The 24430-nt window shown below is 46.4% G+C and overlaps 1 protein-coding gene across 1 annotated transcript in view; it reads left to right on the top strand.

Annotated features, from left to right (window-relative positions):
• LOC107119606 (monoacylglycerol lipase ABHD6-like) overlaps nt 1-24225 on the top strand; it is a 49385-nt gene extending 25160 nt beyond the window's left edge. The window contains exons 2-9 of the mRNA XM_015422126.1: nt 4776-4926; nt 7583-7739; nt 10840-10953; nt 11957-12089; nt 13052-13212; nt 18170-18224; nt 19897-19997; nt 23781-24225. Of these exons, the coding sequence (XP_015277612.1) occupies nt 4805-4926; nt 7583-7739; nt 10840-10953; nt 11957-12089; nt 13052-13212; nt 18170-18224; nt 19897-19997; nt 23781-23948 (1011 nt within the window). The 5' untranslated portion in view covers nt 4776-4804 and the 3' untranslated portion in view covers nt 23949-24225. The remainder of the gene's footprint in view (nt 1-4775; nt 4927-7582; nt 7740-10839; nt 10954-11956; nt 12090-13051; nt 13213-18169; nt 18225-19896; nt 19998-23780) is intronic.
• Nucleotides 24226-24430: the final 205 nt, after the last annotated feature.

Below are 24430 nucleotides of genomic sequence, written 5' to 3'. Positions count from 1 at the left end.
CATTCTGCTGCCAAGTACATGGGCTGTATCAACTAGCTCAAGAGTGACGCTCGTATGAGCTCGTGAGGGAATGAGCAACATTTGGTGAAGTTGGGGGTTCCACCACCAAACACCCAGGCTGCTTAAGCAGTGGCTTGAACATAAACATGGGGGATTTCAAGCAGGAACAAGACTTCACCCCATTAATAAGCCATGTTCAGGCAATAGGGCTACAATTGAGGCAAACTCTGAAGGAACTTCCAGACCACCTCCTTCCTCCCCACACTCCTTAAAAAAGCCAGTGTGGTGGAGTGGTCAGACAAGTTTTCAGGGAGTTCCAAGTTCGAATCCCCAGTCCTGCTATGGAAGCTCACTGGGTGACCTTGGGTCAGTCACACTCTCTTAGCCTAACCTGCCTCACAGGGTTGTTGTGAGGATAAAATGGAGGAGAGGAGAAAGCTTTAAGTTGCTTTGGTTCCCCATTGGGGATAAAGGCGAAAAGAATTAAATAAAAAGAATTAAATAAAGACAAAAGAATTAAATAAAAACAAAAAACCACATTTTCAATGCAATCAAACATGCATCCAAGCAACTTTATGGGAAGGAATGGGATGCCTAAAGACTCAGAGTACACTGATGGATACATAGCCCACACACATTGTCTCTCAGTTCTCTCTGTACCTTCAAAATGCAGTCTTCCTCCCCAAGGGTGAGAGTTCCCAGTTCATGCCAAAACTGCTACCAGAAGCTGCAGAAGGATGAAGCTCTGGCATTGCTTTCATCCAAAAGGATGTGTCTCATCCTCTCCTCTCCCCCTTAGGCAGGTTCCCACTGTGGGCACAAGGTAATTCTGCATACTTAAGGGACACCTCGGGAAGCAGAAAATATGACTTCATAAAGTGGGGGAGGTGAGCCTGGTGAAGACTGAATATATGGTAATAGTGCAGAGCACCTGAAAGAAAGCAAGACAGGAGTGAAGTTTGTTTGGTCAAGCTTTTGAGAGCACATTAGAATGCCTGGGGGGGGGCAATATGGTCCTTCCTCCCAAAATTCCTTACAGGCCCCCGCCTTGCCAACATTAAAAGATAACTGGCAGATATGGAAGAAAGATATTTTAAATACTTCTAGTCATTTATCATAACCCCTTTTAAAAAGACTCTTCAGAAGGAAGTATGGCTGCATGGATACCAAATTAATCTGATATCTCAAGGGGCATATACAGGCAAAAGAAAATATATCTGATCTGTGTAGGAATTTAATAAAATAGTTCTACATATAAAATAGTTCTACGACCATCTGAGGGAAAACCATAGAGTTTTCCCTCGGATGACCGTGGCCCCGCCCCCAGCGTGCCCAGCATGGTCGCGTCACTTCCGGGTGACGCACACATCGGGGTGGGGCTCCCCCCGGGGCCCGATTCGCCGGTGGCGGGGAACGGGCCTCTGGGGCGGGGGTTTCCCCGCCCCCGGGGGGACTTGGCAAGCCTAATACCTCCTGTACCTGGCATTTCATTTTATGGCAGACATAGCCTGGCCCAACAAAGTAACTTTTATGTCAGATCTGGCCCTCATAAAGTTTGACAAATTGCACTCAGTCAGTTGAGGGACCTGAGGCAATCTTGAACTAAGTACTATCCTTTTTCTTAGAGTTCCTTGCAAAACATAGCGCACAAGGAATTCTTTTGCCTTGTTTGGAGTATTTGGTCATGAAGTATTTCTCTTACAGAGTATCTCTCTATTAAGCCACTGGAAGTTGTCAAATACATGACTTGTCAAATTAGCTACCTAAAATATGCTGATGAGCTGTCAAAAACATGCTGATGATATCCAGATTATTTTTGTCAATGCATCCAGCAGCAGTAGATTTAGTCTTCATTGATTGATGGCTGCATCCAACTGGATCAGGAATTGAACCCAGCTAGGGCAGACCTGATTATTAGGTTTCCCAGAACAGCCGCTTGGAGTGGTGGCAGAAGAAAAATAAAATTAAAAAATGATGTCTCTGACATTGCTACATCATTTCCAGGTTTCTACATAATTTCCAGGTAAAACCCAGAACTGATACAGGGAATTCTAGGAAACACTGGATACCCTATGGTTATACCAGAGTTTCCAGTGATTCTTAGAATGACTTTGCCGACCTCTGTCTCTCTCTCTCACACACACACCCATGTTCCCACCCTCACCCTCCTACCAGCAACCCTATTGATGATGGCTGGGGGCATCTGTGATAGATATTGTGTACTTATTGTTCCTTATCACAATCAGGGTGTGATTTTCAGGGGTGGACTGGGAGGTTAAAATGGTTCTTAAGGAACTGCAGTGGCCCCACCCATGTTTTTGATCTGGTTCAAGTGCAGGGCCTTGTGTGTCAAAGGGCACAGAACTAAAAGGTACTGTGCCTGATTCTAACCAGGCCTTTTGTCTTCTATTTTCCTTGAATGTGTGGGTTTAAAAAAATCACTCTACACATTTTTTTCACTGTTCTGTCAAGGACAGTTCTGAAAAGAGCTCTCTCAGTTCCACCTACCTCACAGGGTGTCTGTTGTGGGGAGGGGAGGGGAAAGGAGTTTGTAAGCTCCTCTGAGACTCCAAGTGAAGGGTGGGATATAAATCCAATCTCCTCTTCTTCTTCTTCTCCTCCTCCTCCTCCTCTCAGGAAGAATGGCTCCAGAGCAAACTAATTTATGCAGTGGCCAAATCACTCTCTCACAACTTTAATGCCAGTAGCTCACAAAGTAGGATTTTTGCTCACAAGACTCGACAGCTTAGAGGGAGCATTGCAGGCTTAATGACAGAGTTGTCACTGTGGTGTAAAAGAGTCAGAGACACTCAGTCATTCCACAGTTTGCACTGCAATTTGTTCATGAATGGAGAGCAACATCCTCAAACCTTTGAAAAAGTGTTCTTAGGCTGCGTTCACACGGCACGCTAGATGGACAGAAGATAGGCGGTTTTCCGGGCATGATCTCACCGCCACATCTGGGAAGCGTCGAGCTCCTGTGGTGAACCCGAGGCTTCCCACGGAAGATGTGCGGTAAAAAACTAGTACCTCGGAGGTACTAGTTTCCTGAAACCGCGGGGCAAGGGCGGGCGTCTGATTGCGTTTCCGGTGGTAGTTCCGGCGCCCGCCCATGTCCCCTCGCAAAAAGGGGTTTTTTTTAGTTTTTTCCCAAAGTCTCCACGGATGCGCACAAGCACCCAAGGGAGCACATTTGAGTTTTTAAAAAAACCCAACCCCGTTTGCCCCGCACCCCGCTTCTTTGCCGCGCTGCAGGACTGTGGAGTGATTGGCACCTCCCCCCTACCACGGGACCTCCACGGGACCTACATGGTAAGTCTGCTCACGCAACCGCGCGGTTTTTAGCCCCGGGGCAAACAGCCATGCTTTCCCCCCCCCCCGCATTTTCCTGCCCGTGTGCCCGCAGCCATTATTCAGAACTCGGTTGAAAATGCTCTGTTTATGTGACTTCTCCTACTGCTTTTCCCACACCCACTGGCCCTGACCTGGATGCCCGGTGTCAGACTCCTGAGTCAATCAGTTCTCAACAGCGGTCATTCAAAAGAATTAAAGTTTATTGAGATCTTTATGGCATTCAGGTATCTTAACTGTTTCGTGTTAGAACCGAGGATAAAGCACGCAAAGCTAATAGATATGCAGAATTCAAGGGGGACCTAAATGGCTCAGGGCCAATCAGATGACAGGTAGGAGCCCGCCAAGCTAACGGGCCAGCGTTCCCAAGAGAAAGAAGACACCAGGCACTCAAGGTTATAAGGCTTGGCTTATAGGGAGAGATAACCAAAGAGAAACTCAGCAGAAATGAAAGTAAAGATTCCACAGTAAAGTAAAGATTCCACAGTTACACACACACCCCTCATGGCAGCCAGGATAGCACAGAGGCCTGTCTGACACCAGGGCTTGCCTAATCTTGTCAGATCTTGGAAGCTAAGCAGGGTAGCCCTGATCACTATTTGGATGGGAGACCACCAAAGAAGTCCAAGGTCACGATGCAGAGGTAGGCAATGGCAAACCACCTCCTGGCCACCAGCGGGGGAGTAGGGTTACCAGATCCGGGTTGGGAAACTCCCGGAGATTCAGAGACAGAGCCTGGGGAGGGCAAAGACCTCAGAGGAGTACAGTGCCACAGAGTCATAAGAACATAAGAACATAAGAGATGCCAATGTTGGATCAGGCCAAAGGCCCATCCCGTCCAACACTCTGTGTCACACAGTGGCAGCCCCACAAGCAGCATATTGCAGTACTGTAATCCAGAGGGCATGTGCCATGGTGGCAAGAACTTTTTTGCCCGGTCTTCATTGCTCATGAAATAAAAGTGTCCCTAAGTGTCAACCAAATTCATTCTATATACAACATTTTTAAAAAGCAGGTCAGTGTCAGCACAGAGCCTTAAGAGACTAGAAACTGTATTGTGCTACAAAATTTCATGACTTCAAGGCCATTTCATCAGATGCACGAAGTGTTACCTTCAGTTGGCAGGAAGATGCATACTTACAAACTTATGAGCGGGAAGGAAGGCTGGGTAGTGAAGGGAGGTGTTATAAAGCAAGGCCAGAAAGCCCGGCATTCCAAGACACATGCATGTTAAAAGTTCAGTTTCAGGACAGACTATCATTAAGCCAGTTCTGGAAAGGCAAAGTGTACCCGCCAAGGTTAGTTTACATGTAACTCTAACAGCAGAGAGCATTTCTTTTTCCATGTCTTTACTGTGCTAATGCCTCAACTCTTTCCTCTTATCGTATTTTAGCTTATCTGTTTCTCCTCTTGCCTTTTTGCAGGTAGCAAAGATCAATCATAACTAGGAGGGATGGAGAGCAGTACGATCACGATACTCTGGCTGGCTGCAAGCTGTGCCGTGATTGCCTTGTCACTTACTTTTTCCACACTGTACTACTGGAGGCCTGCACGAATAGTCACGCTCCTGATATGGTGAGTGTATATCTAGAGTCATACAGGAATGGCTCCCACGCCTTGCCCCAACTGGTAGGGCCTTAACCAGGGAGCAGTACATGAGGCAAGTGCAGAATCCAAGAATGGAAATCCAAAGTAATCTATGTGTGCCTTGTAAAATGCAACCATTTTGTAATGAAAGCCAGGGGTCGTTTCATAGAAAAAGAGCTAGGGGAACTCATTAGCATAACTCATTAGCATATGCCACACCCCGACATCAGGGGCCCGGTGGTGGACCTGCAAGGCCGGCGGGAGTGCAAGGAAGCCCCACCAAGGCCCTCCCTGGCCCCAGGCAGGCAGGGGTGGGGAGAGGCGGGGAGGAAGCAGCTTACCCTCCCTCTACTCCTGCCTCCTCCTGGCTGAATGAGGGCTGGAAGCAGGGCGGCCGGAAGCAGGGGGAGGGGCTTCGTTGTGTGCCCCCCCCCGCATCTCACCCGGGGGAACTGCGATGCCCCGAGATCCCCCCCGAAATGACCTCTGATGAAAGCTCATCATGCACTGTAACACAAGGCAACAGCACTGGATTGAGTCCCTTTGCCTTATTAGGCTACTTCTCAAAAAATCCCTTCATTTTTATTTATTTTTTTGCTAACTTGGGCCCCACCTGCTAAACAGGCAGCCCGAAATTTCTCCTGTGCAGCCACAAGAGAAGTACCTGAAAGGGGTGCAACAGCTTCTACATCCTCTTCTGATAAAATATCTGAGGGCAGTAAGGGTCACTGAAACAAACAAATAGCTGTCACATTCTGTGTTCCTGGCTTGTACTCCATTTCATAACTATAGGAAAGTGACCGTACTGACCACCCAGCAATTTGATTCCCAGCCCTTCCCTATCTTTTTGATGTCAATAATATTGTCAGGGAACTGTGGTCAGTCCATAATTTAAATGTGTAGCTCCAGAAATACGTTCTCTCTTTTCTATAGCCCAAACGCAAGCAAGTGCTTCTCTTTCAACAATGGAGTGTTTCCTCTCCATTGAGTTAGGGCTGCCAGACCCCCAGTCTGGGGGGGAATTCCCCCAATTTTGGGGGCTTCAACCTGCTTCTGGCCACGTGGCCTGCAGAGGTAAACCCCACCCCAACAATGACCACCCAACAAGGAGCACATGGCCCACTGATCAGCTGGAAACCCCTTTAAATTTTGTAGGAGGGGAGGGTAAGGGGCAGCTGCCAGCTGCATGCCTGAATTCCAAGCGGCAATTGGCCCCTAGGGATTCAGACATGCACGCCCCCCTTTAAATACTTTTGGTGAGCGGAGGCCAGACCTCATATGCCTGCATTCCAAGCAGCATCGCCACTTAGAATACAGGCATGCAAAAAAAAAACCCTCCAGGAACGCCCCCCAAAGTCCCCAGCTGAGGCCAAGGCCAAACCTGGCAACCCTAGCCTGAGTCAGTATTCTGGGCACAAATGTAACAGTCTTTTCTGTCTTACCCTCAATGTAGCTGAGTCAACACAGCTCCCAGTCTATATTCAGAGACATCAGTTGTCACAATTATAGGCAATGTTAAATCAAACAATGCCAAAGCTAGAATGTGGACAATCAAGGCTTTTACAGTATTAAAACTAGCCTGTGCTGCAGCTGTCCACATCAAACATAAAGTTCCATGTAATAACTGCTTAAGTGGTTCAATAATTAAACATACCGGGTGTTGGAAAGGACTGTTGGAGGGGGAAAGTTTTGTTCACACGAGGATCACGGAGTGCTTGATCAAACTCCTTGCTGAGTTTCCTGCTTTAAAAACATCACCTCCTTCCTGGTCCTTTGACTGGAGAAACCAGGGATTGAAAAAGAAGAAGAGATTGGATTTATACCCCACCCTTCACTTGGAATCTCAGAGCGGCTTACAAACTCCTTTCCCTTCCCCTCCCCACAACAGACACCCTGTGAGGTGGGTGGGGCTGAGAGAACTCTGACACAAACTGCTCTTTTTCAAGAACAGCTGTCCCAGAGCTTGTGACTGACCCAAGGTCACATCAGTAGGTGCAAGTGGAGGAGTGGGGAATCAAACCCGGCTTTCCCAGATTAGAGTCCACGCACTTAACCACTGCACCAAACTTGGGTCCCTCTGCATGCCAAGCAGATGCTCTGTCACTGAGCCACAGCTAGGGCTGCCAAGCCGCGGCAGGGGATCTGCACGTCTTCACAGGATCCCTGCCGCGGGGGACAGCGATACGCGTTGCAGTGCCATCGCCAGGATGTGACGCTACGTGTCGCTCTGGCAACAGGGCTGTTTGGAGTCCCGTTGCCAGAGCGACGCGTAGCGTCACATCCTGGCGATGGCGGTGCAACGCGTATCACTGTCCCCTGCAGCAGGGATCCTGTGAAGACGTGCGGCTCCCCCGCCACGGCTTGGCAGCCCTAGCCACAGCCCCTCCTTTCTCTCTCTTTACAGCAGCCCAACAATCTATTTGACTTCTACTCCATGTGGGTCCTGTGATCCCAGAAACTAATATCCCAGGGTCAGAAAAGACTGCATGGGGTGGGGGAAGAAAGTGGGGAAGGTCTATGACTATCAGCATCTTCCACTGATGGGTGGTTGGATCCAACTCAGAGAAACATCCTAGCTTTCAATGTAATTCACTACAACATACCCTTCCTCTGTTCATTTCTCTGTTAATCTTTTTGCCTTTAGGTCCATGCTTAAACTCAGACATGTGAAAGTAAAATATTTCAAGCATGAGGGCTACAAGTTCTGTTACTTCAGCCGTGGGAAACCAGGACCCCAGCCATCTATACTGATGTTTCATGGGTTCTCGCTTGCCAAAGACATGTGGTTACCTATAATGAAAGTATGTTTCAGTTTTTCTATTCAGCGAGAATTTTCCCAGACAAAGCTGATCCACATTGTTGTTTTTGTTGTTGTTATTGCCTGACAAACAGCCCTAGTACTGTTCCTATGAAAGGGGTAGAAGGGGTATGTGCAGAAGTTTCTCACTGAATTAATTACTTTTCTGCATTATCATTTTCCTCATTTGTGCATTTCTGTTGTTTCAGGGGTGGAGGTCTGTTCCGTATGTGTTGCACTCCCTGTAGTGGTTGATTCATTATTACGTCACTTTATGTCTGGCAAATCTGACTGCAGGTTTTTATGCCAGTCATAAAGCGAAGTAATATCGAATCAACAACTAGAGGGAGCAAAACACATGCAGAACAGAAAAAACCCTCCAATGCAATAGAAACATATAAGAGAGGAAAATGAGAATGTGGGAAAGAACCAATGTCCCATCTGCCTTCTCCTTATGGGCTGCCTGACTTTGTTACTTAGCATGTTTACCACTTTGTCAAGGGATTTTGTGCTAGTGGACAAGGCTCTATGAACCATCATTCATTCATCTTGCAGTGAACAATTTAAAAAGCAGCAAAACCAAGCCACCTACAGACAAGGTAGAGGTTTCTACATCTTGAGGTGACTTCCTAAGGCCACGGGAAAATACAATTTTGTAAGGAAAAAGGAAAACAAAAACAACCTGATGAGGACCAAGCATTCTCCCAAAGCCACAGGATACTGAGGGCAGCTGAGCAGAGAGTCAAAAGGAGGGTATGAAATTTCAAAATTGAGTACCCTGCTTTGGTATTACCATTTGGAAGGTGAAAGTGATTGTTTTTAAAAGGACACATCTCTTCTCCTTTAAAATGCTATTCACAAAAAAAGGGAGCTGGTGAGATCTTCCTCTCATCAATTTGAGTCTTGTCTACAATAGCCCAGTATAATTAGCTGCAGTTTTTCTGTCCAGGTATTCTGTTCAACTATAAGTATCTCCCCTTCTCCAGTCCCCTGATTCATCTCTCTTTTTTGACACAATCTGGGCCTTTAGCTCATACACAGCTTTGTTAGCTCTTCCCTTCTTTTAATTAATATTCTTTTACATGGCCTAGTGTTTGCACAGTGCCTACTTATACTAGGGCACCTGATTTGTCCCACTGAGCTGAGTTAGTCACCTGTGACTAAAATAATTGTTAACACATGCAACTGCCTTATACTGAATCAGATCCTTGGTCCATCAAAGTCATTATTGTCTACTCTGACTGGCAGCGGCTCTCCAAGGTCTCAGGCAGAGGCCTCTCACATCACCTACTGTCAGATCTTTTAACTGGAGATACCAGGGATTGAACCTGGGACATTCTGCATGCCAAGCAGATGATCTACTACTGAGCCACAGCTGCTGCCTTGAATGTTGAAAATAGAACCTCCATATTCAGAAACACTTCAGTTCCAAGAGGCTGAGAAGGTTTCTCTTCATCATGCCCTGTTTCCTAGAGACATCCATTTCACCACCATTCCATAGGGCAGGGGTTCCCAAACCTTTTGAGCTTGCAGACACCTTTGGAATTCTGACACAGTGTGGTGGGCTCTGCCACAGAATGAGTGCCACAAGACAACTGCCATAAGAGGTGGATTCAGTCATAAAATGACTGCCGCAACTTACCTTCAGTCATACGGTGAAGAGCCATGTGCTGTGGTGGTAGACTGCTGCCAAAGCAACATATTTAAAAGCATCGTCCACTTTCTAAAAATACTCAGCAGGCACCCGGAAAAGTTTTGGTGGATGCTGTGGTGCTCATAGGCACCACACTGGGAGCCCTGGTATAGGGGATGTTGAGCTATGTAGATCTTTGGAGTTTTTGAGCAAGCTGCACCTTTTATGTCACTTAACTGGCCTCTAGTGAGGTTTCTCTGAAAAAGTACATATCTCAATGAGACTACACCAGGTGACACCACGTAACTGATGGAAAATAAAGTACTGATTGCACTGTGCAGGCACCACTTCCATTACAGAGCAGGAAAGAATCGTGCAAAACATCCACACTTGCATGAGAGATAGATTGCTCCCAGAGGAGATCCGGGCCCTGCAGGACCTTGCACAGTTCTGCAGGGCCTGTAAGATGGAGCTCTTCTGCCAGGAGTTTGAGTAGGAGCCGCCACGACTGTTACCATCTGTCTACGACTATTACTATCTGTCCTAGCCCTTTATTACCAACTCGCCGTGAGCGCTAAAATGGTGGTACTGCGTGGAGCTGTGGCCACTAAGGATACTATCCTGATGACGTCATCTGTTCCCTTGTGAGATATTATGGCGAGCACTTAAGTTGTATTGAATGTTTTTAAATGCAGTTTTAATGTTTTATGTATTGGGCATTGGCCCCATCTGTACGCCGCCCTGAGCCCGTTTGCGGGGAGGGCGGGTTATAAATTTAAATAAATAAATAAATAAATAGTATAGTATAGTATAGTATAGTTGCCACCAATGCTTCCTCTAAGCTGTGGAGTCTTGTGAGCAAAAATTCTACTTTGTGAGCTACTGGCATTGAAGTTGTGAGTGAGTGATTTGGCCACTGCATAAATTAGTTTGCTCTGGAGCCATCCTTCCTGAGCTAAGACAAAAATGTGTGAGCCGGAGGCTAAAAAACGGTGCGCTAGCTCACACTAACTCAGCTTAGAGGGAACACTGGTTGCCACCTGAAAACACCCATCTACTTTATCAGAGAACCAGCATATTATCGTAGTTTGCTACTCGAAGGACCATGGTCCAAATCCCCATTCAGCCATGAAGCCCATTGAATGACCCTGGATCAATCACATTCCCTCTCTCAGCTGTCATCCCTCACCAAGTTGTTGGGTGGATAAAACAGAGCAGGACAGAACCATATATGCCAACACGAGCCACCTGGAGAACAGGATACAAATATGGCAGACAGATCAGGAATCCACAAAACAAAAAACCCTCTCAGATGTTTTATTGCTGAAAATTTGGTGGCATTTCTCTGTATTACGAAGCAAATCTACTGGATCTAAGATTATTAATGGAGTTTTTACATGGCCTAGTTTTTGCTTTATCTGAGGAATCTACTCTTCATAGCTCTGATGGCTTGATTTCATCCATTTCACAGTATATTCCTAAGGATGTCCACGTGGTCTGTGTGGACCTGCCTGGGCACGGGGGAACATCTCGCTTGCCAGGAGAAGGCTACACAGCCATCGAGCAGGCTAAGCGGATGCACCAGGTAAAGCTTCCTTCTAGATAACCTCAGGTGAGGTGAGGCAGTGTCTATAGTAAGGATCCCTCTTTTTTGATCCAAGTCTTTCACTGATCAGTTTAACAGTGAAATTGCCATGACTGTAATTGTTTGGGAAGGGGATGTTCGGGTGAAAAGAATGGACACTTACCAGGAACTCATCTGTGCATTTCTACGATCACTGTTTAGCACCAGGCACTCCTGTTTTGCTGTTACAGTACAGAGGGGATTCTCCTCAGCTTGGTAGTCACAAGTGCAAAAAATATATATAAGGAGAAATTATCTGTCCTATAGATCTATCATATATATATAGAAGAGAGGCAGCAGATATTTTGGATCCAACACCCTTATATCCTAAGCCAATACAACCACATGAAAGAGGGTGAAGAAAAGGAGAGAAACCAGACAGGGACAGGGGATAAAAGAAGGAAGAATCAAATATCTGTTTCCTCTCTTTGTCTGTCACATTTCATACAAGCCACAGGTGAGCTGGGATATCCTCGACCAAGCAGCCGTCAGTGCTTTTGTGCATCTTCTCCATGGCAGCAGAGCGGAAGGAATGACCCACTGATCGCTATGAATGTCAATCGGTCTTGGGCTTCTTGGGCCAAGCAGTGGGGGCAACAATGGATCTTCTTCCATGCTGCTGTCCCTCTCATTTACCACCTATCTCATAGCATGCAGAAACAGTTAGAGACACCTTTCTTGCAAAATGCCTTAAGCAGTTATTTAGAGCTGAAACATAAGAGAACATAAGAGAAGCCAATCTTGGATCAGGCCAATGGCCCATCCAGTCCAACACTCTTGTCACACAGTGGCCAAAAATACCAGGTGCCATCAGGAGGTCCAGCAGTGGGGCCAGGACACTAGAAGCCCTCCCACTGTTGCCCCCCCCCAAGCACCAAGAAGACAGAGCATCACTTGCCCCAGCCTGAGAGTTCCTAGCTATACCTATCTAACATACTTCTCGCTTCATTCACACTTCTTTCAGTTTGTTGAGTACTCTGGTCTGAACAGGAAGCCTTTCCACCTGGTCGGCATCTCCATGGGTGGAATGGTTGCTGGCGTTTATGCCGCTCTTTATCCATCGGATATCCACTGTTTGTCCCTCCTTTGTCCAGCTGGTGAGTGCCAAAAACCCTAAAGCAGCTTATCTTGGAGTAAGGAGGGCAGGGTGCTTGGTCCAATCTCAAGATGAGAAGAAAGAAAATTCACTGGGAACAGTCTTGATAAGGATTTTTTAAAATTATATTCTTTATTAAAATATAAGACTCTAGTTTAACAGATAACAAACAACAATAATACACACACACACACATATACTAGCAGTAAAGCCCATTGTGAAAGCAATACAACAAGCTCTAGAAAGATGTGATGTGTAACAAATGCATAGGCTGGAAGGAGGTAAAGTAAATATTAGCAGTCTGTAAGTGAAAGATAGGAGCTGCGGTGGCTCAAGTGGTTAAGATGCTGAACTGCAGGCTGTGGAAGGTCGGTAGTTCAGCAGTTCGAGACGCGAGTATGCCGCATGACAGAGTGAGCTCCCGTCTCTAGTTCCAGCTCCTGCCAACCTAGCAGTTCGAAAGCAAGAAATTGCAAGTAGATAAGTAGGTACCGCTTCGGTGGGAAGGTAACAGCGTTCCGTGCACCTTGGCGTTTAGTCATGCCGGCCACATGACCACGGAAATGTCTTCGGACAGCGCTGGCTCTTTGGCTTTGAAACGGAGATGAGCACCACAACCCTAGAGTCGGATTCAACTGGCTTTTGAGCAAGGGAAACCTTTACCTTTACCTAGGGTTGCCAAGTGAATTTCACTCACCGGTGTGCCCGGCGTGCCTTTCGGGTGACGCGCACGCGGCGAAGAATCACTTGGCAACCCTACCAATGGTGCCACTAGATTGAGAGATCAGGTAGTGGATGATATGAAAGGCCTCAGCCTAAGTCCCTGGAGAGCCATTGCCAGACAGAAAAGACAATACTGAACTATAGCCCAAGAGTTTTTGACTCAGAAGAAGGCAGATTCATGCGTTCATGTGTTTGCTACTAAGGCAGTGGTAAACTATTGCATTCTTTCTCAACTCTTAGGTCTAAGATATCCAACAGATAATGACTTTGTGAAGTGTTTGAAGGAGATGGAGAAACGCAAGGATTTCAGAGACATCCCACTCATTCCTGTGACTCTAAACCAGTCAGAAGAACTGTTCAAACTTTCCCTCTACCATTGCCCACGGAAGCCAAACAAACAGGTGAGAAAAAGTGGCACTCTGAAGATTTTAGTGCTCCAGGCCAATCTTCTATAGCAATAGCTCCTTCTTAATTGCTTTTCTTGTGAAGGCAGGGAATATAGAGAGTGAAATTCTTGGGGAGAGGGTGGGAGGTAATAAAGTGGGTTTGAGGAACATGCAAATTTCCATCTGGGACTGAGAAATCCCCTCCAAATGCCCTTCTCCCTGGGAACTGCATAGAGAGCATCACCACTCCTTGCCCAGAAGTCACTGGTGTCTTTTCTGAGAACCACTGGTGCACCAGTCACCACATGCACCTCAGGTATATTTGCATGCTTAACAACTAGGGTTGCCAGCCACCCTGGTAGAGGTGGAGGTCTCCCGGTGGGAGGACTTACCAGGAGAAAGGGGAAGGTGCAGGCAATGTCTCACACAGGAAGTGATGTTATCACACCAGCGATTTCTGGATGATGCTCTAGTATTTGGGCAAAAAATCTACAGTAGAAGCCATTTTTACCATATAGTTTTACCCAAGTACCAGAGTGTTGCCTGACGATGAAGCATGAAAATGTCACTTCCTGTGTGACACTGCCTGGGACTTCCTTTTTCTCCTAGTAAGCCTCCCCCCCCCCCCCCAATTCCCTGCTGGTTGCGAGGAGGGACCTGACAACCCTACTAACAATCAGCACACCTGATTAATAATAAAAGGATCCAAACCATGTCTGGTCTCATGGTCTGGTAGCAAAGGAGCAAAAATGAATGTGTGAATACAGGAGTGAGTGATAACCAGCACAGACTTCTTATATATTCAGGCCACTTGTTGTGCTTCTTGTTAGCCTATAATGGATGGCTTTGTTAAGTTATGAAAACCTTTGCCAGGAAGTTGGAACAGACCTGGAAGACTATTTTTTCCTTGAGGCCTTTTGTTTTTTAGTTATCAGCCTATTTTGCAATTCTTATCAGAGTTTATCCTCATAGCTATGTAATAAAGTCTTGTGCAGAGCTGCCATAGATAAAACTCCCTTTTCTCTAAGAACTTTTTACACCCAGAAAAATCATTTTTTACAGCTACATGCCCTCTTTCATAAATTTAAAGGGGCACCCATTTTTATTCGTCTATTTTGCATTCAGAAGCCGCTTCCACCAGAAACAATTCTCCACGTCACTCTCATTGCTGCTGCCAATGCAGAGGAGTTTGCAGAGGCATCCATGTGGAAATAACCAAAGATAAATACATATTGCTCCAAAGGCCTATCCATGCAATGAGGATTGCCCCCAAGGCCTGGAGAAAGCTGTCTTGTCCCGGACCCTTTCATAGAGGAGGCTTAAGGGGCAAGGAAGGGCAGCTGAAGTTTCTCATGGCATGGAGGTAAATAAGAATCCATTAAGTCTCTTTTAAAGGGACAGGACATTTTTTTTCTCCAGACAGGTGTCAACCTTACATGTGGTATCAGCCTCACAATGACAGACAGGAGCGGAAAGTGCACCATAAGCTATGAACTCGCTAGCCCTTGTTCACAGGTTACAGTGAATACACATTCAACTTGAGTTCACCTGTTTGTAAGAAAGAGTGAACATACATTCACTTTACAAATGAAACCATGGACCAGAACCTGGATAAATGTGGGGTTTTAATCACACATTCAACCGTGTGTGCATTGAATGTGACATGAAAATTCTTTAATGCACTTCTAAAGAACAATGAAGTGTACACTGTACATGCATTCACCGTAACTTGTGAATAGGGCTACAGAGAGAAATTGCTTTCAGAACTTTTCTCCCCTCATCAAAAATATTTTCCTCATCAGCTTGCCTGCTGAAGAACCTCTCAGTGTTTGGTCCTGTTACATAGAAGCAGCCTTGAGAGGTGCTCACTAAAACTTAGGAGACCTGGCCCATAAAGAAACTGATGGAATGAGACTTCCTATCAGGGCTATTTTTGGGCAGGAACGCACAGGAACGGAGTTCTGGCTGGCTTCAGAGTTGGCCACGCCCACTACAGCCAAAACCTCTGCATATGTGGCTACAGAGAGAAGGCCTGGAGAGCGACCCCACCCAGCGACTCCAAGGCGGGTGGGCGGGGAAGGGCTGGAAGGATCGGGGAGGCATTCAAATGCCTCTCCGTGCCTTCCCCGGCCTGTCCAAGGGCCAGCTTGCCCAGGCGCCCTTCGGGGGGGGGCTTGCCCGGACTCCCCGTAGCTGTGGGGTGCCCAGGCAACCCAAGGGAAGGCATGGGGTGTGGCCTAATATGCTAATGAGCTGTGCTATCAGGCATGTGGCCTAATATGCTAATGAGTTTCTGCTGTTGGGTTCGACTATGTTAATGAGTTCCTGCTGGGCTTTTTCTACAAAAAGAGCCCTGGTTGTTCTTTGTTCCTGAGGAAAGACCACAAGTCTGAAACGTTGAATACTGCCTAGGAAAAGTGTTGGATATCTACTCTGGACTTTGTATTTTCCTTTCATGGATCCTGTGGGCTTCTGTATTTTCCTATGATGGATTATATGTATAGATTCATTCTTTATTACATGTGCATTTCACTTTGTTGAAGTCTCCTTTTGGGTATATATTATTGCGGGTAATTCAGCTCACAGTTGTTTTCTGTTGTTCTTTGTTATTTCTTGCTGTGTGCTGTACTGTTGGTTGTTGGCAGTTCTGAACCTAGCCAGCGATTGCCAATGCTGGGTGTACTACTGCTTCCTGGTATTGATTGCTCCTGATTGCCTGTACTCCTCCAGGGCAGCAGCTCACTGTGTGCTTTCCCTGTACATGAAATGGCCAGTCTGCGCGCGCCTGATTAGGACATGCCTTCCATTCACATAGGGCACTGGGCAAACCTCTTGGGGTCATGCTCTGTGACCCGGGAACACACTCAGGAACAGGCCCCACATTCCCCTGTAACTGTACATTTCAGGAGAAGATGGATAGTGCTCCACATGCAGTGTAGGGTTGCCAAGTCTTCTTACCTTGGCAGCGGGGGAGCCTCGCCGGGCTCTGGGAGCTCCTCGGTGGTACACGCGCGCCGCCAGCACGTCACAGGAAGTTACGTGCTACGTTGCTCACGTTGAGGGCGTGGCCCAGATCGTCAGAGGGAAAACCATAGAGTGAGCTCTGCTTCGGGGGGCGGAGTTCCCCCCGGGGCCCGATTCCGCGACGGCGGAAATTGGGCCTCCAAAGCGGAGTTCCCCCCCGCCCCCACTTGGCAGCCCTAATGCAGTGCCACAAACTATGTTTCAGCAGTACACAACTGTCACTGTTCACAGTGAAGCAGCAGCTTAGTAAGCTTCTGAACAGAGTTTGAGAACCCCTCCCATAGAGAAGCATGTTCCTTTTCCCCTGCCCGTGGCTTGGAGTCAAAGAGCCATTTCAGGCATTCTCCAGTGAGAATTTGCCTTTCTCCATGCAGCCAGCCCCTCTGCTTTTGAAAGTCCATTCGACTTCAAAATCAATTTGCCAAGTTTCTGCTGTTCAAGAAGCAGAAACACATGGGGGGGTGCGTCTACCTGGACATGCAGCAGTAATTGCATGGCTCTTGGTATTTTACTAGTCTGTTTTTCAAATCATGAGACTGTTGGCAGAGTCTAAGTATGCACAGGAATTGGGGCACTGACTGTTTAGAGAAAAATAAGTCAGTTTATTAAAGAAGATCAAACTTTTATAGAACGTAGAAGAGAGAGACAGCCTAACTGTCTGGCCTAACTGCTGTGAGAGGAACAACAAGAAGAAGGAAGTTCTGTAGGAGCAGGAAGTCTCCAGAAGAGTCAATCAGGAGACAGGAAGGACATAATCTGAAATTGTGGGCAGTCCCTAATCTATCTATGCCAACTACCAGTCCTTCAGCTGTCCCCCTGTAGGGTGATCTTCAGATCTTCCTCTGCCCTATAGACCTTGCATATTCTAACAGAGACCATCCTTCCCAAGGTGGTACAGACAATTGTTAAAGAAAACCACAGTTGCTCTGACTTTTAGGCTCTTCTGCACTCTCATTTTCATCACTTCTGTGTCATTATTGCTTCCGGGGGAAGGGGTTCCCCCCCCTTTCACATGTGTGTTTGTTCCCTCTAGTGGTCACTTCTATAACACATTGCTGTATCTCTGGCATAGGGTTGTCAGGTCCCTACCTGCTGCCCATGGGGGGATGGAGCTTCCTGTCCAGGATCTTCTGGTGCACCACGATGACGTCACCCAGAAGTGACATCATCACGCTAGGCATGTCACCAGGGGGGCGCTCTAGCATTCAGCCAGAAACTCTATGGTACCATAGAGTTTTTAGGCTGAGTGCTAGAGCATCCCCCCCCCAGCAACAGGCCCAGCATGATGACGTCACCTCCGGTGTCAAATATGCCAAAGATACAGTGATGTAATACTGAAGTGACCACTAGAGGAAGCAAAACACATGTGGAAAAGGGGGGGGGACGGAAGGCAATAGGGGCATGCAAGCAATGAAAAGGAGAGTGCGGAAGAGCACAAAATAGATGGTGGGAAGGCTGTGTGCTGTGCTCAGTTTAAGCAAATATAGGGCAATGGTGCACTAGCAGCTGAACCCCTCCAAACTGTCACTGTTTTCCTTTGGCAGTGTTCCTGCTGAGCAGATCCCCAACTGTTTACAGATAAGATTCCATTCCTCAGAAAGGAATTCAGAGCCCTTCCCAGGAGCCTCTGGATGGTTTGCTGCAGCATTGGGAGCTGCTTCTTTGGTTGCTCTTCACCCCTTTCATACCCATTGGGTTGCTTAACCATCAGGACAGGGATCGAGTTCATCATCCCAAATAGTCTCAAATGAATGTGAGCATCCTCCAACTGTTTAAAGAAGTTCACTCCCTTTGGGCTATAAAATTCATAACCCAAGAAATGAGGAGCAAGTAAGCGACAGTAATACCTCCCGCTGCCTTCAGAAAGGAGCATTTAACTGGTGCAGCCCAAGAGGAGCCTTCTCCATATTTCTGACCCACTCCCTTGTTTCTTCTTCTCCCCGTTTAGCTCATGCAGGGATTTCTTGACCTTCGGAAACCACATGTTCCTTTTTACACTAAATGTAAGTACAAGCCAGGAACAGGCTCTGCCTGGGGGGGGGGATGTCACATAGCACACAGAAGGAGACCTGGTTTACTATCAGGCCTTACACTCAACAGGGTGCTTCAGCCACAATAGCAAAACAGTGGCCCTGTTCTCACGAGGGGTTTTGGGTCGGGAGTGGGCCGGATCGGGGGCGCAGCAAACGGGCGCGATCCCACCGCAACATCTGGGAAGTGTTGCGGGCCCGTTCCCGATCCGGCCCTTCCCCCAACAGCCCCGCAGCAAACATGGACCACCTACCTAGGTGGTTCATCTGGTAGGTCCGCATCACGGCTGGCCGTGGGATCGCCGGCGCGTCTTGCCACCGGCGCGTCTTGCCGCCGGCGCATCTCTGGCCCCCGGCCGAACTGCGCATGCTCACACATGTGCAGTTTGGCAGCCTCCCCCTCCCACTCGTCTCTTCCTCCCCAGCATCTGATCATGCCGGGGAGCAACGGCGTGCGGCTCACGGGATCCGTGGAATCCCGCCCACAGCGTCTCTATTTTGGTGCGGCTCTAATTAGCCGCACTTTGACCAGTGTTTTCCCTGCCGTGTGGCAGGGACCAGTATTGACCTCTAGAAGGGACTGGTTCATACCGTCAGAGATGTATGTATTTGTTAAGCGCTGTTAAGTCACTTCCAATACCCAAGTTTAATTACTCATATTTGAGAATTTCTCACTATTTCTGCTCTTTAGGAAACTGGGAAGGGGGCGTGGCTCAGTGCTGGAGCATCTGCTTTGCATGACAAAGGCACCAAATTCAATCTCCGGCTTCTCCAGTTTAAAGAAAAGGATTAGGAAGTAGATTATGTGAAGACTTTTGCCTGGAACCCTGGAGAGCTGGTGCCAGTTAGAACTGACAACACTGACACATGAACACATGAAGCTGCCTTATACTGAATCAGACCAATCAATATTGTCTAAGACTGGCAGTGGCTCCCCAGGGTCAAGTAGAGGTCTTTCACGTCACCTACTACTTCATACTGGAGATGCCGGGGATTGAACCTAAGACTTTCTGCATGCCAAGCAGGTGCCGTACCACTTCAGAACACCTGATGTCTGATTGCCTCAGAAAAAGAGAGGGGGGGGGGACCAGACAACGAGACATTACAAATCATAGCATGTAGTTTGGCCCTTAAACCACTAGTGAGAATGTGTTTTCCAGTAACCATGATGACCTGAGACCATTTCCGCAGTAGTGAAATACCCCACATGGACGTTTTTAAAACTGTGTGTTATGTGAAACTTTCTGCAGTAGATTTTTCCTCACCAGGCACAGACCCAAAGTTTTCTCCTACTTACCCTGCATTTTCGGAACTTGCTAAAACTGGGGGTTCCAAAAATCTTGGGACTGCACTTGGTGAGGGAAAATCTACTGCGGAAAGTTTCACAGGCTACACCAATCTCATCAAATCTCAGAAGCTAAGAAGGGTTGACCCTGGTTAATATTTGGATGGGAAACCACCAAGGAGGTCCAGGGTCGCTACGCAAAGGCAGGCACTGGCAAACCACCTCTGAACGTCTCTTCCCTCAAAGACCCTATGGGGTCGCCATAAGTCAACTGCTACTTGGTAGCAATTTCCATCACCACCACCAAGCATGATGATAAGAAACTGATCAAGGTCTGCTTTTTCTGTCTCTTTGGAAAAGGTTTTTTAGATATCTCCAGTGTGGAGTCCAGGCACAGCCTTCATGACAACATAAGCAAGCTAACAGTTCCAACACAGGTTATCTGGGGGAAACACGACAAGGTAATGTATTGCGCTGCTTTCAGTAGCATTTCATTTCCAGGGTTGTAGTTGTTGGGAACTAAGACATCAAGGCTGCTGACTCAACCCAATCTCACTGAATCCTGAGAAGAGCTCACTCCATATGACCGATTCCCCACAAACAGCTGTGCCACCGTCGCTTTTCCATTTCCCCTGGTTGTATTGGTCAATTTCACACTATTCGCTGCACGGCCACGTTTTGACCCGCATCTCCCCCCACCCCCGGATTTCCCCGCATCCCCGATCCTGTTTTTTGAGGATTGAGAAGACACGGAGGAAATTGGGTGGAGATGCGGGTCAAAATGCAGCCGCGCAGCAAATAGTGTGAAATTGACCAATACAACCAGGAGAAACGGGAGAGCGATGCCGGCACAGCTGCTTGTGGGGAATCGGTCCATATGTTCTTGTGTGCTTGATCAAGGTAGCTGTTAGTGTGTTTTCAGATACACTGCCACAAGGAAGAGAAAACTGAAGATTCACAAAGCTGACCTCAAAAAGGATTGTTCCACTCCTTTATCATTCCAGAGATTTTTCTCTGCCACACGTCTCAGTCCACCTTCATTTCAATTTAACTAAGAGACATTCTGCCCAGATCTAGATAGCCCAGGCTAGCCCAATCTCATCATCTCGTCAGAAAAGCAGGGTTGGTCCTGGTCATTATTTGGATGGGAGACCACCAAGGAAGTCAAGTGTCACTGCACATAGGCAGACAATGGCAAAACACTGCTGAACATCTTTTGCCTTGAAAACCCTATGCGAATGCCATAAGTGAGCTGTGAACTGATGGCAAAAAAGGAGAAACTTTCTAAAATTAATTATGAAACTGGAGCATGCACAATTTGCAGTTTGGTGTAGTGGTGTAGTGTAGCCAGTTTGGTGCAGTGGTTAAGTGTGCGGACTCTAATCTGGGAGAACCGGGTTTGATTCCCCACTCCTCCACTTGCAACTGCTGATGTGACCTTGGGTCAGTCACAAGCTCTGGCACAGCTGTCCTTGAAAAAGGGCAGTTTGTGTTAGAGTTCTCTCAGCCCCACCCACCTCACAGGGTGTCTGTTGTGGGGAGGGGAAGGGAAAGGAGTTTGTAAGCCGCTCTGAGACTCCAAGTGAAGGGCGGGGTGTAAATCCAATCTCTTCTTCTTCTTCTTCTTCTTCTTCTTTTTAAGTTCTCAGTCTTTTTTTTCCTTCGCTCCACTCACCCCACCCCTGATGTTACTAATGTACACGTGCTCATTTTAAAAAGCTCACAGTTATGATAAACTCAAACTTTCCTATATGTAGATTATTGTCATGTGGTCCTGAAGTTTCCCTGCCATCACACATAACTAGACACATAATGACCAGGGACTAGCACATAAAAATTAAGTGGATTTTTGTCCTCTAGATGTGATGGCAAATGGGATGCCTTACATTATAGAATTAACATCAATATGAGTGATGTTTATAAGCATGTACTTTGGATTTAAATAATAAATACATAAATGTCAGTGGTATAAATGTTTATGTGTGTGTCCTATATTTAATTATCAGTGACTGTAGTAATAGGATGCATGGTTGGAATAGATTTGTATACTGATAAAAGAGTTGGCTACTAATACTTAGGGATACTTCTGAAATTCTCATCTCAATTTCTCTTTGGATTTTGAAGTTCCAGATTACCTGCTCTTGTTTTCAGATATGGAAACCAAAAGCAAACTTGTTGCAATTGGACCTATATTTGCATTGGGTGTGTGTGCGATGTTTCACTGATGAATACACATACTCCTATACATTAAAAAACAGACACACACACCCCAAAAAATTTTCAATACAGTTGTACATCCTATTAGTACTGCCATTTCTTATTAAATATAATTACACGTACATCTGCGGATATCTTGACATCATTCACATTGCTTTTAGCTCTGGAATTTAAGGCCTTACATTTGCAACATTCTAATTGGTCTAATAAAACAATAGCAATTATTGTTATTGAAATAACAATTAGGAAAAAGGGGCACAAGGAACAATTATTTAGCACTGTTTTCATGGAAGCTGAAACTGACCCGTCACTTGAAACCCTGCCTGCTGCTTCTCCACCAGCAAAATGGCATTAAGAGGGGGCAATTTGTAATGGCGGATGGGAGGAGGGGTGTTAGCCCCCTTCCCAGCACATCTCCCCAGCTTTTTTTCCATAGGATTGAGAAGTCGTATCTCCATTACATACAGAGGAGAAACAGCAGCCTAGTTCCAAAAAACAAGGTCAAGGCAAATACAGTAGTTCCCTCCTGAAGGCAGGACCAAGATACAACTGTTTTAAAATGCTGGGAGGTGGATTTAACTTTACAGACTTAGTAGTATCTGAATTGCTGAACCAAGGAGCAAGATGCCTAGCAAGGCAATAGAACAAGGAGAGTACCATTGAGATCCTTTCCTTGTAAATCTTATAGAAGAATTTTGGAGAGTCACCTGTCAGAGACAGTTTAGGCACTGGATAACCTGCACCAGTGTTCCCTCTAAGCTGAGGTAGTGTGAGCTAGCTCACAGTTTTTTAGCCTCCGGCTCACACATTTTTGTCTTAGCTCAGGAAAGATGGCTCCAGAGCAGTCTAATTTATGCAGTAGCCAAGTCGCTCGCTCATGACTTTAATGCCAGTAGCTCACAAAGTAGCATTTTTGCTCAGAAGACTTTACAGCTTAGAGGAAGCATTGACCTGCACTGAGACAGGAGACTGACCTAGATTGTTCATTTCCAAGCCTTGACTGTAGAAACATATTCCTGTCAATCAGTGCCAGTTCCAGATTTGTGGACACAATGGGCAAAAAAAAAAAATCATGCCCTCCCCCATGCTTGCATACATACATCCCCCCACTCTCCCTTGTTAAGAAGACAGTAGCGTGACTGGCAGATCCAGGGTTTATTCAAATCCCAGAAGCCTCTGGGGTAATCTCCAATTTCCAGCAGGGAGGGACACCAGCCAGGATTTGTAAATCACTTCTTAGTTCTGAAGCTCAATTTAGTTAGATGAGAGAAGATGTTGAGATGGACTGTCTCTAAATATGACTGGGGGAAATTTTAAACCAAGGGACCGACAATATCTCACATACAAATCTTTTTTATATTCTTGTTATTTAACTCCTTACCAATTTAGTAAGATCTTAGCAGCCCAGATGAAATTGTGGGAGGGAAAAGCACTTTAGAGATTCCACCAACCCCCAAATCTCAGCCTTCAGGATTCAATAAGTTACCACCAGGGACTTGATCAGGTTGAGTTCCTTTTTCATACATCTTTATTTCAATTGACTCAACTGCTCTTAAACATTCCATGATCCTGGAATATAGACACTCATCAGAGCTGTGTTGTTGTTATTGTATTGTTTTTTGTTGTGAGGGGAATCTTTTGATTAATTTTTAGAGTGATATTTTTCTGCATGCCTAGAGAGTCCTCCACTGTGACCTGGATAGCCCAGGCTAGCCTGATCTAGGAAGGAAGGAAGGAAGGAAGGAAGGAAGGAAGGAAGGAAGGAAGATAAGCTATGGAGCTGTGGGGGGGGGAGGGAAAAAGCAAAACCGGAGGTTGCTTAAGGAGGAGGATCAGCTGAGGAAAGTAGGTTCCCCCCCATGAGTCCTCACAGGTCTACACACACACACACACACCAGCATGTTCTAATTTAAAACAAAATCTTGTGGCAGAAAGCTTGCATACATCTTTCCACTGCTCAGCAGCCTTTCTGTACTTTATTTCATGTCCTTTACAAATATAGACCACTATTTTTCTTTGTTGTTCAGGTGCTTGACCCAGCAGGTGGAGAAATTTTTGCCGACGCCATGCCTAGCTGCCAAGTGCATATGCTGGACAGATGTGGACATTTTATTATAGTAGACAGACCAAGGAAATGCACAAAGCTGATTTTGGACTTCCGTGCTTTGACTTGTGGCATAAAGAAGAATAAGTAGGCCTGGACTTCATTCAGGAGTCAAGCAGCTGGAGTATTCAACGTCTCTCTCTACCCCAGAAAGAAAAATATAGAAGAACCATGATGGAATAAGTGATAGTCATCCTGTATTTAGAAGCTGGGTGGTGTTTTTTTAAGATGAACTCCCCCCCCCCCACTCCACCCTGGGCTGGATTTGAAGGTTTGATATTTGTACTGTCATTCCGTACTTCTAATCAAGCGTGAACTTAAATAACGAACTGGCATTTCGAAACCATTTGAAGACTGATATTTTAGAACAGGACAAAGTCATTTCAACCGAGCATTACTTCGATCAATCTTTTCAGTCGTAAAACAGAATTGCATAATGAAGTGTAGTGGGTTAGACGCATGTAGAAACCACTGAGACCGATGTAGTGATCAGCATGGTTTACTGGTACACAACAAAGGACCAAGACTAACGGCCAGCTGGCCAACTATATACACACCTGGGGACGTTCCCCC

The sequence above is a fragment of the Gekko japonicus genome, unplaced genomic scaffold (assembly GCF_001447785.1).
Source record: "Gekko japonicus isolate JY-2015 unplaced genomic scaffold, Gekko_japonicus_V1.1 scaffold292, whole genome shotgun sequence".
NCBI classification, from domain to species: Eukaryota; Metazoa; Chordata; class Lepidosauria; order Squamata; family Gekkonidae; genus Gekko; species Gekko japonicus.
The sequence above is the reverse complement of the archived record's forward strand: the minus strand, read 5'-3'. Positions and strand labels throughout refer to the sequence as shown.